This window comes from Engystomops pustulosus, chromosome 9 (assembly GCF_040894005.1).
Source record: "Engystomops pustulosus chromosome 9, aEngPut4.maternal, whole genome shotgun sequence".
Classification (NCBI taxonomy): Eukaryota; Metazoa; Chordata; class Amphibia; order Anura; family Leptodactylidae; genus Engystomops; species Engystomops pustulosus.
In genome coordinates, this window is record NC_092419.1 from 34,240,395 (window position 1) to 34,256,530 (window position 16,136).

At 40.8% G+C, this 16,136-nt stretch overlaps 2 protein-coding genes across 3 annotated transcripts in view; both read right to left on the reverse strand.

The window, feature by feature from the left end:
• LOC140077158 (P2R1A-PPP2R2A-interacting phosphatase regulator 1-like) overlaps positions 1-16,136 on the reverse strand; it is a 981,687-nt gene that overhangs the window by 543,773 nt on the left and 421,778 nt on the right. The window lies entirely within an intron of this gene.
• The window catches only part of GPC3 (glypican 3), a 296,911-nt gene that overhangs the window by 116,645 nt on the left and 164,130 nt on the right, over positions 1-16,136 (reverse strand). For both annotated transcript variants that reach the window (XM_072123247.1, XM_072123246.1), the window contains exon 6: positions 14,720-14,840. In XM_072123247.1, coding sequence (XP_071979348.1) covers positions 14,720-14,840 — 121 coding nt within the window. The remainder of the gene's footprint in view (positions 1-14,719; positions 14,841-16,136) is intronic.

Sequence of the window (16,136 nt, forward strand, 5' to 3'; positions counted from 1 at the left end):
TCCAATTGTCACTGGGGCAGAAAAACAAATTGTGTGGATCTACAACTATGATATATACAGTTTCGACTTACATACAAATTCAACTTAAGAACACACCTATGGAACCTATCCTGTGCGTAACCCGGGGACTGCCTGTAAATTGAGGTTGTCTGTGAGAGTAGAGGACAAATCAAGCACTTAATGATACTGATATCATGGTATCCATTTGTCTCTAGTCTGGTCATCACATGGATGGATACGATTCGTTAGCAGCAATATAAATAGTTAAATGAGCTCTTTTTAACAATGAGAAGTAAAAAAGCCTGAAGCATATTGCGCTTACTCCAAAGGATTCTTGGCTCGTCTTCAAAATGTTGTTAAAATTGCCCGTGGATTTGGATTCCTGGGCATAAACACAGTTATTATGTTGAGCTAAACAGATTTTGTCAAGGCCCATCACAATGCTGTTTGTAGGACATCAACAACTGGCCGGTGAGCAGTCCTATCCGACACTGCTGATGTCTATAATTCCTATACTGTACATGTGTAACTGGTTACTTACCCTTCATCACTTAATAAAAAAAAGGTTTTATTTCAGTTTATCGTATAAAGTGTTTGCTATAGGTTTCCTTTGATATCTGGCCAAGACGGAGCAGAATGATTACCTAATGGAACCGTAAACCTAAAATGTGTTCCGAATTGCCATGAGATTGGTTTTGGAGGCGAGCCGTTTTTCAGGCATGATTTCTTTACCTGCGGGACTTGCTCAGATTACCTTGGATTAGAAAAAAATTCAAGGAACTGCCGTTGCTATTTTGGAATGTTTTTATTAAATATTTTCCAGAGTGCATGCAACATTAACCACATGGGATTCTCGGGTTAATAAATAGCTCTTAAATAATAACAACAAGCTCCTTTAAATCTGCCATTTGCACCGTTATTCCTCAGTCATAGAATTCCTAGAACCGGGGAAGAATAGACCATTAATACTGTAGTTGTTTAGGTGTATCCCGGTTAAAAAGGCAACGATGGTGCAGGTAACATGGGCAAGAGGAATTGAAATGTAAGGATACATTCACACAAACGTATGAGGGACGGATTTATATATGGCCGACATATGGTCCCCCATACATCGCAATGGCCTTACGGCGCTGTGTGGCACCATACCGTTCCATAGCTCGTAGAAATATAGGACATATCTTTCGACGGAATACAGTGCTGGGCTCTATGTTAGGCTATGGAGAGGGGCGGGGGTGCCTGCCATGCTACGGTACGGCAAGCAACGGCAGTGTGAATGTAGCCTTAGGTTGTACAACCAGGGGTAAGCTCAACCATGCCAAGCACTGGATGTATGATAAGAAGAAGTGGGTATCAAGAAAAAAACGTTTTTGGAGATTGGGGAGGTCCCACATTCAATGCCCTGATGCTCTCATTGAAATAAGTGCGTCTGGCTAAAAAAATAACTAATATGTCTTAGTGGGGCTAGAATAAATATGGTAATTATAAAAGCTATATAATACATACAATTTTCTGAAATGAATAGTGCAGGGGATAACAGTAAACTTTCCAATGTACACTATTAGAGAGAAAGCGCTTCACTTCCAATATTTTGCTCCTTTCTTTTCCTACAGCGAGCAGTGTATCCGAAAACCTTTTCTCAAGTCTGTGCACAGCACATAGGTAAGGAGAGGAGGCTAATGATGAACTCCTGTACATACCTAGAGACTATTTCACTTGATAATTCAGCTCTGTAAGAAGATATAATTACCCAAGGTCTGTAAGGAGTAATGTCATTAGAAACTTTATCAGCTTCTCCTATTTATCATCTGTGATTATGAAATGGAAAACCAATTTCGGCACACTAACTAAGGAATAAATGCAGGAATGAAACAGACATATATTTGTGAGAAAACTTTATTTGACCTGCTTACCATATGAAATATTGAAGATGATGATATCCATAAACAATCTTCTGCATATTGTGGAAAAATACTATGTTATTTACAATATATTAGCATCTCTCACTAAAGATCAGTCTATCTGCAAACTGAACAAGCAACTGCTAATGTGCTGAACACATGTGAGTTGTTAAAGGCAATGACTGAGCCCAAACTAATTAAATCAATTGCGGTTGGCGTAGTTAGAACTTCTTAAAAAATACGACTTGTAAAAATAATCGGGTTTTGAGCACCATCCTCCTGTTTGCATGGGATAGAGGCTGTTTTAATTCCAGCAGATTTGTCAGAGTACAATGCGGTGACATAATGCTACCAGTTAATATTCAGGATAGTGGGTTTTATCTGTGCTGCCTTTCATAGCCGAGCCTCAACAATGAATATGTGCTGATTAATAGGCAATAAAATACCCAGAGCTTTGAGACTAGAAAATCATTTCCAGTAGCTTATGAAAAAATGCTGGAATGTAAGCTGTTTTTTCACCTGCTTTCAAAGGAAATTCTTGGCTATTAACCACAAAATCCTCCCTTAAGTCGCTCTACATAACAGGTTATAAGACACAGCCAGATTTAAAGTCTGCAAACATAGACATCAGGGCAACAGTGCCACCTAGCCACCAGCTGCTGCCACTTCAAAGACGCTCAGAAACAATACAGAATCCATGTGATCCAGGCAGTTCTTTCAACACCGCGACTAGAAAAATCGGAGAAATTTGGCAAAAAAGAACACAATCTCTGATGTGTACGGAGCCTCAATTCAGAATACATTGGGGCACATAAACTAAGAACAGTGCAGTGTGTACTATGTGCAGTTCACCTGTGTAGTGTGCAGAGGGCGCCAGGTTCAGGATTTTTAGGCACTTGTTCTTCATGAATCTGGCGCCCCCTACACTGCTCCAACAGGGTGCACCGACATAATTCTGTCGGACATTGCATGTTAAATCTGTCTCGTCGCCCCACGGTGCACCGGACCACCCCCTTCAGTGCAAAAATTTGTGTCACATAAAGAATAGTGTAACCACAACACAAAAGGGTCACATGTGGGGTGCAGACACTTCTTAAATACCTGAGCAAGCGCTAGAAAAAATGTGCACAGTCCAACAGAAAACTGGCGCAAGGACCTTAGTAAATGTGCCCCTATGAATTCATAGTAAGACATACAGCCTTGTATGATAGTGTGGTTCCCCTTCCCTCAATACATTACACAGATTTGTTAGTAGAAGCCCCACCGCATAGACTTAAAGGACATCTACTACTAGGCTCAAGGATGGTAAATCCAAGCACAGTTACATACTGGCATGTGCCTCCTCTGGCAAGATTCATTTTTCTTTTAGGTTCTTATGCCCTGGTTTTTACAAACAAAGGCTTTTAAATTATGCAAATTAGGTGTTAATAGAGCCTGGAGCTCCTCAGGTTCATTTGCATAATTTTTAAAGCCTTTTTTCTTAAAAACAAGGGCATAAGAAGCTAAAAGAAGAGTGGATCCTGGTACAGGGGACACACAACAGTATGCTTGGCTACAATCCTTCATGCTGGTAGTAGATATCCTTCAATGCAAAACTTCATGCAATTCGATATTTGGAATATGGAGATAAAAGGTCGAGGAGCCACTAACTAGGCAAACTCCCAAATTTAGCCAGCAATTTTATATTATCCTTATCCATATTCCTTATCCAGAATCTCCAATGGAACAACCATGGCCTTCAAGATTCTGTATGCCTGACAAGGTGGCCTACAAAGGCAACCTGAACAAGAAAAATGAATCCTTTCCTGTGGGTCATTTCAAATCAATTGTACTTACTGCCCTTTTTAATGATTAGTAGATTTTTACTAACAACAATAGAAATGTTAAATGAGCCAAGTGGCCCTGTAGACAGTATATGGTTTATATACGGAAATAACCAGTTCCCGTAGAGGAGTGTTTAATCATTGACTCTTCCTGCACCTACATCTGGTTTTCTGATGACTATCTTAATCCCCAGGCTTTATGCCTCATTCAAAGGATGATGGTTAATGTGAAGGACACGGGTTGTTTCCATTAACCCACTGTTTATTCGCAAAGTCTGATTTGTTTATTTGTTGGTTTTTGTTGCTTCTAAATTACAGTGGGAAGAGAAATGATGCTACCAGAATACAATACATCTAATTGTTATAACCCCTTCTAAGGACAATGGGGACTTCACAGTGGAAAATGTCACTGAATAGGAAAACAGTGTTTTAATATATATTTGAAATAGAGACAGAAGATTTAGCCAAATGTTGGCTTCGTAAAAATGTCCCTCAACATAATAGGTGGACTTTAAAGAGGACCCTATTCCAGTCTCACGTTTTCAATTCAGGTCCATGCACTACACATTGACCACGCTTCTGTCCGCTTCATCCCTTGTCAGGGTACTTCAAGAATCGAGATCTACTGTAAAGTTCTTACACAGGCCAAGAATAAGAGGCACGTGAATTGCCGCTTGCTTACACCCACCTATTACAAAGACCAATCCAAAGTCTTTGATAACTTTTCATCTTTTATGCTGCATAATAGATACAATCATCTGACAAAGTAGCATTTTCTTGTTCGTCAGCTTATTGAGGTCTACCAGAAATCATTGTTTGAAAGATTTGACTCCCAAACAAGGGAAGAAGACATTGATGTAAACTGAAGAGGTGTAGGGAGTACAGTCACATCAGAACCAAGGAGGGCTCATTGCTTCCTTGAACATCTAGACCTAGATCTATTTCTAGAACAAAACATATAACAGGTAGAAGGCAGGTCTGGTAAAGATTTAGCATTGAGATCCAGCAGCATCAAGTTACACCTCTGGGAAGAGGTTTTACAAAGAGAAAACAAATCTGATAGCCACACCCCTGCAGAACTCCAAAGGTCCATCCCATGAGGGGCAACACACCCTGAATAATCCTATTAAAAGCATGGAAAGTGAATACGTAGTGAAACAGAAACTGAAATAAAAATATGTCATTTGTCAAGGACAGAGTTTCCCTTTAATCCTGTTAATCTGTGTTTCTGCTGCGTGATAAAAATAACTTTTATTCTTCTTGTCGTCTTTCATTTATCTAGTCAAGGAGGCTTTCTGATCCAGTCAAGCTCTGCCCACCTCCTCGCCACTGATCCAGCTCAGATCCATGCCCCTCCACAATGCCTCCAGCTTTATGTTACTATACTCCACTTTCAAACTTCCCTGAATGACCAGCAGCCTGTTAGTTTGGCGCCTGCATGTGCGTCCGCAGACGGTCCTACAGCTACACCGCGCACATGTTAGTAGTGTGCTTGGCGCTCGTGAGAGCTAGCTGCCCTGCACTGGCGCATGCATAATGCACCTGTAGGTACGGCCGTGAACGTGCATGCGTACTGCACATTCGGGGCAGTTTGAAACTAGAGTGTAATAATATAAAGCTGGGGAGGGGCGTGTGTCCAATCCAGATCAGCTGTGAGGAGGAGGGCAGACTGGATCGGAAAGCTCTCACGCCTCCTTGACTGGATAAATGAAAGACAACAAGAAGAATAAAAGTTGTTTTTTATCACACAGCAGCAACCCAGATTAACAAGATTAGAAGAATTGAGATGACTGTAGATTGTCCTTTAAAGTACTGACTGCATTTTTTTAAAGGAAACCTACCACTTCGGATGCGCTCAGCACTCTACTATGCGCGCAACTACTTCCTATTCAGGCGCACACACGGTCGCCCGCATGGTGCGCCGACCACGGACCTCGGTGCGGGGAAGCTAGTTCAGATATAAAGATTAATAAAGTGTTTAAAACTCTTTAAAAACGTTTAAAAACATAACAAAGATAAGGGCCGGCACCAGCTCACCCTGAGCTGGTGCACGGCATGTGCTGCTTAGAAGCCCTATCCCAAGTGGTAGGTTTCCTTTAAGCTGATTGGTGGCGACAAGTTCCCTTTAAGATATAAAAGTACAGAATGCAAAGTTCCTTAGGCAATTTCTATATTTCTGTAGGAGAGCTATTTTGCACATATCATAGCGTCTCACAGAATAGGGTTAGATATACTCTGTCATTATTCATTCTATAAGCGCGTGAGAGCAGCATGTTAACAACAACCAATAGGTGACCTGTAATTCATAAGAGGACAATGCAGGTTAAGCCTTAAATACCAGATCTAGAATCCCAGCTTATAGAACAGATGAGATTTGCCAGATACCTGCTAATACACATCATTTACAAAAATACCATTAAGTGTACCGAGCCACAAAAGGAAATAATGGTAACTGCAGGGATGGCTGCGGCGGCATGTGGTTTTAATAGTTTAATTGCTCCAGCTATTTATTACTGTTTCACAGGAAGGAAATGTTTGTAGTTTTACTTTCAAAGTAATTGTTTTTCTGCGAGCCCAGATATGCGTGATCCGACCCTCAGTCATACCGGCCTGTAGTCATCCGATTACATTGGCACGACTTAAAGCAAATAATCTCATTTTCTTAACCAACTTTAAAATAAACTGTGCATTTTATAATATGTGTCTCATAAGAGTCGTCATGCTGTCAGTGTTTGCATATGTTAAGATGGTTGGCGACTGCAGATTACAAAGCACAAACCTTCGGGGTTAATATGAATAAACCTAAACCTCTCCTGATAGGTGGACAGGTACCATTTGTCAATCGGCAAAAGCTACCGCCAGTATGGGATTTTCATTTTAATAGGTGGCTTGTACATTTTGTAGTAATCAAAAAAATAACTTTTTTCAGAAATCCTAGAGTAAAAATAAATCCCTTGTACTATGCTCTGATGTAGCTTTAACTGTGTGGGCATCCTGTGGATACTGATACAGTTTAAAGCACATGGAGAGGATTTGGGACTGTAGCTTTTCCTTGTTTCCTCCATTCCATTTAAAAAAAAAAATGATTCAGAAAGAACCGGTTACTTTTGGCCCTTCAGACCTCCAGGCCCCCAAGCAGTGTGTGCATTATGAGTACAGGCGGTCCCCTACTTAAGGACACCCGATTTACAGACAACCCGGTCTTTTCTGTTCTGTATACACAGCTGAATTCTGGCTGTAAATACGGGACGTATTGCAACAGTTTGGCAACGTATTGTACCATATTGATGGATGGCTGACTGACAGAATGCGCCCCCCACGGGTTCTGGATACTGCACGTATATATGGCAGCATACGGTACACAGCCGTATGCAGCACGTATTTAGGCCGTATTTTATGCATTGACTTCAAAGGGCCGTACAGAATGAAATATAGGAGATGCTCTATATCAGTGGTGACAAACCTATGGCACGGGTGCCAGAGGTGGCACTCAGAGCGATTTCTGTGGGCACTCAGACAATCGTCCCAGGACAGAGTTCACTAAATAGGACCAAATCTTCCTGCAGTCCTAGGCAACTTAAGCGACACTTCTTTGGAACTGCTGGAAAAGTGAGAAGGTGTTTACAGAGCTGCATTATCTTTGGAGGTCCTGCTGGACCCACCATTCTTTCTCTGCAGAGAGACCCTGGAGAGAAGCTACAACAAGAGACTGAATTTTCCCTACTTCTTTCAACTGTATTGGTGGTCTCAGGCAGCCGATACGATTGAAAGATGTTGAAGAACAGGTAGAGATAAGTTACTGCTTAAAATGCCATGTTGGCTCTTCACGGTAAATAAGTGGATTTTGGTTGTAGTTAGGGCACATGGTCTCCAAAAGGTTCGCCATCACTGCTCTATAATTTTATACAGCTCACAGCACGGTACGGTGGACAATACAGCCATGTACATGGATGCCCGTATTGCCCATTGGAATGCATGGGGCTCTATTCCGGCCGTATATACAGCCGTTTTTATAAGGTCGTGTGCATAAGGCCCAATAAGGCTACATTCACACGAACATATGTGGGATGTATATACAGCAATGGGTAGCTGTGAGAAAGATAGGACATGTCCAATTTTTCCCTGTAATATAGCGACGTGCACCATATACTCTGGCACAGATGTATGCCTGCTGTATTACAGTGAATATAGCCTCAGTCAATGTCTAAAGAGATAATTCTTGTATTTACTTTAACTAAAAAAATACTTGTAGATATTCCTAAATTAGGTGACATGTGGTTGGCTTTTGCACAGAAATGTTTTTTTTCTATGATTGAGATCCATGAGTGTCTTGTCTGTTTTTGCAATCCCACGTGTAAACAGTATTTTACTTGATTTTGAGACATGGCTGAAAAAACGGTCCACGAGTCACCCGCTAAAAAAAGGAGGCTGACAAAAAATCAGTAGCTTGACCCGACCAATTTGAGTGTCACATGATTGTGTTACCTAGCAGCTGATCGGCAAACACAGACAGCGCACAGATGACACCTGTGCCGGACAGAGACGCAAATATTGAGGGCGGGCTCACACGTTGCGTTTTGGACTGCGTTTTCATTACGTTTGAAACGCATTGCAACAGCTGAGGAGAAGTGATTTGTCTAATTACATTACTGTTAACATTTACGTTTACAATAACGCATGCGTTAACTTTACATTAACATACATAGACAAAAATTAGGTAAATCACCTCTCATCAGCTGTTGTAATGCGTTTCAAGCGCAATGAAAACGCAACCAAAACGCAACGTGTGAACGCGCCCATAAGGTTGGTATCTCTGTGATTATACCAAAGGATAAAGGAGAGGTGTCATTTAAAGCAAACAGTGAAAAAGCGAAATATAAAGTCCCCTTAAGGGTGATGTCACACATGGCATTTTTGGTCCGTTTTTAAACATCCGTTTTCAGCAGTTTACCATGCTTTTGGCTGCTTACAACCTGTTTATCCATTAAGATAATTGGGAAAAACGGACTAAAAACGGACCAAAAATGCCATGTTTGGCATCACCCTCACCTCTTCGCATCGCAGCGTTTTTTTCATTCATTATTTGCTTACCGCCTTCAAAAATCTATAACTTTCATTTTTCCGTGCACAGAGCTGGGTGAGGGCTTATTTTCTGCGGAACAAATTTTACTTGTCAGCGATTGTGATTATTATTCCATGGCATGTACTGGGAAGCTATAAAAAAATTCAAAATGTGGTGAAATTGGCGGAAAAAATTCTTTTTCGTCATTTTCTTGTGGGCTCAGTTTTTTTTTTACTTTCACAGTGCGGTCCAAATGATTTTTTTGGTTCGGTACGTTCACAGAGATACCAAACGTACACAGGTTTTATTGTGTTTTAATACATTTTCAAAAATTAAAAAACAATGGGGGACATTTACTATGGTGTTTCCGCCAGTTTTGTGGCGCTCTCACCACATGTTCTGCTCTCCTACCTATTTATTAGCTGTCGGGGACAGAAAAAATGACTTTTTCTGTCTGCTCCGACTCTTCTCCGAAAAGGGGCGTGGCTTTGGCGGAGTGTAAACTCAGACAGAATTAATATGTGTCGCAGCCCTTGTAAACTGGCGGAAAGTAGACCAAAAGAAAACTGGTCTAGAAGGGACTGTTGGACATATTTCTGGTGCTCGGGACAGATTTTGGTCCCAGGGACAGAAAATGGTCTCGGGGACAGAAAATGGTCTCGGCGCCAGAAACGTCTCTGCACAGCTCTACAATAATTAAATGTGTGTCTTCTTTCCGAGAGCAGGTCGGTAACAAAGCCAATGCAGACACCGACACTTTAAGTAAATGTCCCCCAATGTGTATGAAAAAAAAAATTTCATTTCGCCATCTTCTGACGGTAATATCTTTTTCATACTTTGGTGTACGGAGCTGTGTGAGGTGTCGTTTTTTGCAAGATAAGCTGAAATTTTCATTGCTACCATTTTAAGGACTGTGTGACGTTTTGATCATGTTCAGGGGTGCATAGAACTATTTGTCTGTCTGGTGCTTGTATCTTTCTCTGCTCTTCTCCTGATGCCAGCAAACCTTGGTCTCTGTCCACTATTATTTGACAAACTAGTTTAGTGTTCACCACTCAGCATCACCTGCACCTTACCAGGGGTGCAAAACCTGAGCAGAGGGTGAGCTGGGGTTATAAAGCTGCACCGGATTACTGCCAGGTGATGCAGAGCTGCAGACATTTCTTATGATTTGGTTATTTGAGTAGATTGTCTCCCTTTTAAATTAAAGAGGAGCTTACAGACTGTATTGTGATGCTATATGCATTATTTATGAGTAAAATGTATCCTATGTGTGAGATTTGTTACAGAAGGTGCAACCCAAAGGTGTATGCCTTTAAGACTCTAGGGGGGGCATTAATCACAGTGGGTCTCAGGTTCGGATATTTTTGCGCCTGGTTTGTCCTTTTTTTGGCAAACAGATATTAAAAAAAAAAAAAAATTCTTGCTCAAATGAGTTTTTGAGTTTTATATAATGTACAGTAAATGGAGTCTGATAATATTCTCAGATCTGTACAATAAGACAATAATCACTCCCAGAGATGATCCTATAGACAATGATAGACAAGTCGTTACTGGAGAAATTTTACATTTTAAAACTGCTTTGAAGTATTTTCCATGTTGCATAGAGGTTATTCTTCATTTGGCAAATGAAAACCTTTTTTGCGTCTTTTTAGGCGCAAATTAGTGATAGATGCCGTGCAAACATCTGTATAGCAGCCGCTCACTATGGCGGATAAGGCTCAGGGACTCAGAACCACTAAGTGCCGAACTTGGCCGTGCGCCAGAAAATGGCACATAAATGCGCCAAATTAACAAACTAACATATTATGATTAATGTCCCCCTAGGAGTTGGGCATTTAATCTGTGTGTACATAGATGGGCTATAGGTCAGAGTGTCTGATCTGACCACAGGGGAGCTGCTTGTTCCAAGGTAGCTGCAAACCTGATCCCTGGATTATCTGCATTTTTGTTTTTGCTATGTCAAATAAATACGAGCCTCCTTTTGACCTGAAGCCTGAGGGCGCGTTCACACGTTGCGTTTTGGTCGCGTTTTCATTGCGTTTGAAACGCATATACAACAGCTGAGGAGGGGTGATTTGCCTAATTACATTACCGTTTACGTTTGTAAATGCAATGTTAACGCATGTGTTAACAAAACGCATGTGTTAACGCGCTGTTAACGCATGCATTAACATCGCGTTTACGATGCGTTTTGTAAACGGAAATGTTAACAGTGATATAATTAGGCAAATCACCTCATCTCAGCTGTTGTATATGCGTTTCAAACGCATTGAAAATGCAGGTCAAAACGCAATGTGTGAACGCGCCCTGAGGGTGGATTCACACATTGAGTTTTGGTTGCGTTTTCATTGCCTATTGAAACAGTGAGGTGAGGTGATTTGCCTAGTTACATTAGTGCTTACATTTGTTAACACATTTGTTAACAAATGTCATGTGTTAATGCATTTGTTAACATCATGTTTATGATGCGTTTTTTAAACGGAAATGTTAACAGTAATGTAATTGGGCAAATCACCTCATCTCAGCTGTTGTATTGCGTCCAAGATGCAACGTGTGAATGTGGCCTGAGTGAAGACCTTTTTTAAACGGCCAGAAGAACCCACATCTCAACATACCACTTTTTGTAAAATTTTTAATGTGATGTAAATTCACGTACATTTGGGCGCTATTTTCCGTTATGGGGTTCACTGCCGGGAATAACCATTTTTATATTTTGACCGGGCATTTTGGGACATGTTTGATTTTTCTTTTTTTTAGTTTTATATCAGTTCTAGGGAATTTTTAGTTAAGAATTTCTGTTCATTTTTTTTTACTATTTTTTTAGACCCTCCAGGGTACTACTACTACTACTGTATTACAGTATGTGATGTTTTTACACAGGATTTATTACAATCAGACCCAAGGCTGTTATGGTAACCGATCGCCACACCCCGATGAAATCAAGGGGAGTGATGATCTCAACTAAGATGGGGTTCACACCCGCAATCGGTGCTATCACCAAACTCGGGTATCAGTGCTGGGTGTTTTCTGCAGTATGCCGCAAAAACCATTCTTGCATGATGAGGGCTGACCCTGTGAACTCTCCTCATACTACATTAGCTAGCTTAGTAGCTATGAATAGACCAGGAGTAAGGGCTGTGTGAGAATGCCTGAAACGTGTAGGTCAGCCTACTTTTTATTTTGAAGTTGGACTTCATGTTTTTTAACAATATGGATTAAATAAAGGAACTATTTTTACCCTATTTTTTAGTGCTGGAGGATTCAACTTTTTTTAGATTCATAGTTACACCAATGGCTGATACAGTTTTTCCTTCCTCCCTCTCCCTTCCTCTGTGTATCGGTTTGAAGGAATTCTTGGGCCCCTTCCATACTCGCAACGTGTGCTGCTCAGATCGCACGGCCCGAACGCTGCAAACCAGAACTGAACTCAGCATATCAGTTCAGTTCCAGTTTGTAGCGTTCCGGGCAGCATGCATTGCGAGTGCGATGCAAGTTCATCGCTTCACACTCGCGAGTGTGGAAAGGGCCTTAGGTGGCTAAAACAGACTATTTCAACTATAAGGCGAGCTGACCACATATTCTACGTCTTCTACGTAAATACAATTATCCTGTTTAAGAAATAGAAACAGAAATTGGACATCAAAGTTAACGTATTTAAAGGGGTTGTCCACTGTCAGTAAATAATTGATATTGTTTGTATAATGAAAAGTTCTACAATTTTCCAATATACTTTCTGTATTAATTCTTCAGCATATTCAAGATCTCTGCTTGCTCTCGTTCTATAGGAAGCTTCATTGGTTACTTTCAGTGGATAGAAATCTGTCCATGGTCTTGTGATGGACATGCAGGTGCACAAGCTGTAACATAACATCATATATATTCCTATATAATTGTCTTGTTGTATGTGTTATAATAATCACACAGCAGTGATCACACTTTCCCGAAACAAGCAGGCCGCGTTCCCCCCTTCCTGTAGAACAATGTGGTCAGCTGCCAAGGAACATTCCTGACCTTTCCTGATTAAAGTGGACCTGTCACAGTCAATTATCATGTTCTTCTCCTCCCGCACGTATATAAGACGCCAGTCATCTCTGAGAACAAGCGTTACCAGGAGATCTACCAGGAATAATCCTGGAGAAAATAATCATTTACTTAATGAAACATTCATGACGATAATAACTAACCAGGAATGATTCTAATTTCTTGCACATACAGCAGTTGGATAACAATTTTCACCGACTATTTTTGTCCAAGCTTGGCCACACACAGGAGGCATTTACTTGCAGAATTCTGACCGATTTAGTAAAACTTTTTGGGAAACTTTTCCACTTGGATAAAATTGAGAGGACCCCAATATATGATCAGCTTACATCAATATACTGTTGTGTATGGGGTCCTTATTGTATATGACCATCCTGAGAGTGCAATTACATATGGCACTTTCGTTCCACTTCTGAATGCAAGGCAAGCGCCACATGTGACCGCACCCTTAAAGTGGCCATACACCTCGGATTGGTATTTCTTTTACACACCCTTATACACATGCATGCATGTCTGAGTGTGCATGTGTTCTAAGTAGGCAAAGGAGAATAACTTGCTGCCCCTTTACTGATCTATCAGGATTAGTCATCTGTATTAGGCTAATTAGAATGGAGTTGAGCTGCAATACCAAGCATTGCCACTATAGAATGTACAGCGCTGTTATTAGTGACATCTGATTGATGTGGAGATGCAGGATTCCAACTCCCACAGTCTCATATGAATCTCCCACGATTCTCATCAATATTTGAGTCATGGAAAACCCAATATAAATACTAAAAAATAAATGTTGGAAAATGTTGTTTATAAAGAATTCAGCATGGCAGCCCGGAGAGCGACTATGGGAAACATGTGTCATAAGTCTGTATTTTGGGACTTTTCCTCGGCTTTGTCCATGGTTAGACAACCTTAGCTGTTTTTCCGTATTGATATATGTGGTGTTTGGACTTTAGTGAATTTGGTCTTTAGTAAACAAAAGTTTAAAAAAGTCACAATCACAAGCTAATTTCTACGCCTGGTCAGGGGCAGCTGTAGATTTGCGCCGGAATTTGCGACTTATTTTCAAAACTTTCACATCTGGATTGAGGTGATGACTCAGAAAACTACACAATGGTAAACTTTGAAAATGGGCTGATTTAGGTGAAAAAAAAAAAAGTTGCACATGAGCCATGAGAAGTCTCAAAAATTAAAGCAAACCTAATAGATCCCGTGGCAGGTTCCTGTATTTATATGCAGCCCAGAAATACCAAAAGTTTATTATATAAATATGCAAATTTTCTTTGGCAGTTACTAGGGTGTGGAGTAGCCGCACTTTAAAGGGGGAGCTACAGCTACTCCCCCACCCCAGTAGCCTCTTTCAATACCTCCTACACGCAGGCTTCAGCAACGTGCGCTGTCTCCAAAGCATGTGCATAAGCTCGGGATCAGAGACGAGGTTGCGAAGACTGTCTTTAGGAGGAATCGAAAGGGGCTACTGGGGCGTGGCGTAGCCAGTAGCCTCCAAAGAAAATTTGCATATATATTAAATTGACTTTTTATATATATACTGTATCTGGGGCACTAAAAGTTTTAATAAAAAGAGCATTGGGCTGCTTATGAATACAGGAACCTGCCGCCAGATCTATCTTATTAGGGAGATCCGTGATGGTACGTTTCCTCTCTGCTTTAATACCAGGAACGGTGATTACAGAAAATTCACTGGACTCATAGGACAAAAAGAATGAAGTTACGAATATTCTCCTTCTACCACCTACCAAATCTTCCAATTTTGCACAATTTAGCAAATTTTGTAGTCTATGTTTTATAGCCGGTTATCTTGACACTGTATTGATAGTTATGGTTCAGTTACCTGCTTTGTGTGTATTGTCTGTAGTGTTTGTGAATATTTTACCTACCTGATTGACGTGATTCAATTTATCAATGATTTGGTTAATTACGGGTTCAGCGCTCCTCGCCTTTCCTTCTTGGTTGCTCGTTTGAACCTTAAAGCCGTTCTTCACTACATGCGGCTGGAACCTGTAATTTACAATAACCATGGATTACAAAGGCGTTCAGGATGGTCTGCGCTGTCATGCAAGAAGATCTTTAGAACATATAAAAAGATGGCCGGCCTAAATGTGTTACCACAGGCCCCATGGACATGGAGCAGTAGAGATGACAGAGCATTTCTAGGGTCAATTCACAAATGAAAGCGATTGTCCCATAAATGATATAGGATAGGGAATAATTTACTGTGGGTCTGAACGTTGGAACCCCCACGAATGGATCGGCAATCCCATAGAGAGGAATATGTCCTCCATCCACTCCATTCACATGGAGTTCTACAGTTCTTGTGGACCCTGCAGATCTTATGTATAGAGAATAAGTGTACTTTATTGCATTTTGTATTTTTAAAAAATCTGTTAAATACATAATTTAGATCCAATTTGTACAACAACGACCCCTGACTATTAAAAACAAATGCACATTACAGTCCTTCATGTAAGGGTCTTCCTATTTAGTGAAACGGACATAAGGGAGGCAAAGCAAAGCGCTGCAACAAGACATAAAGGACAAGACAGAATTTTTTACACAAGCAAATAAATTAAGGGGTGCATAGGACCTGATACCTAAAGGAGCACAAAATGTAGGGAATGAATGAACCCCAGACGGCCCAATCTAACATTGCTCAGCAGTACTTTTGTATGAAATTTTGTCTACACTGCGTAGTACAAATCATAATCTGGGATTATTTTCTGCTGTTCCACAATTCGTGCAGACCAAGCAAGGCACGTGCCCTAGGACATTGCTGGCAGGTGCCAAGTGAGCTGGCCGGCTCCATAACTTTTTGTCCACACGTCTTTAATTCACTCACACAGGCGGTCGAGCTCCTCTTTTATGTTTAACGCACAACATCACTTAGATGCCTCCAATTCTTTCTTAGAAGGTTATTTACACACCCTGCTCCATGTATGTGTGACATGACAGCAGCGGGGGATGATCTCCCACTGCCATCCGGTGGCCACTGTTGGAATATTAAAAATTAACGTACAATTGTTTTTTTCCCCACTTCTGATACAGACTAGGGTCACCAAGTTCACAACGTATAAGAAACAAAATTATGTAAACTACATAAAGGACAACGTTTCCTGTCCTGATATACTGTGCCCGGGGGATAGATGCAATCAATTTATGAACAGGTTTTAAGAGCATCCCTGTTCTGTCTGTTAGAAAGTGAAATCTATGCAAACTAAAAGCCCTTATCTGCCATAGATTTGAGTTATAATTCACAACAGTTACATCTTTTACTACTCTGTCCTTCTCACTTTTCAG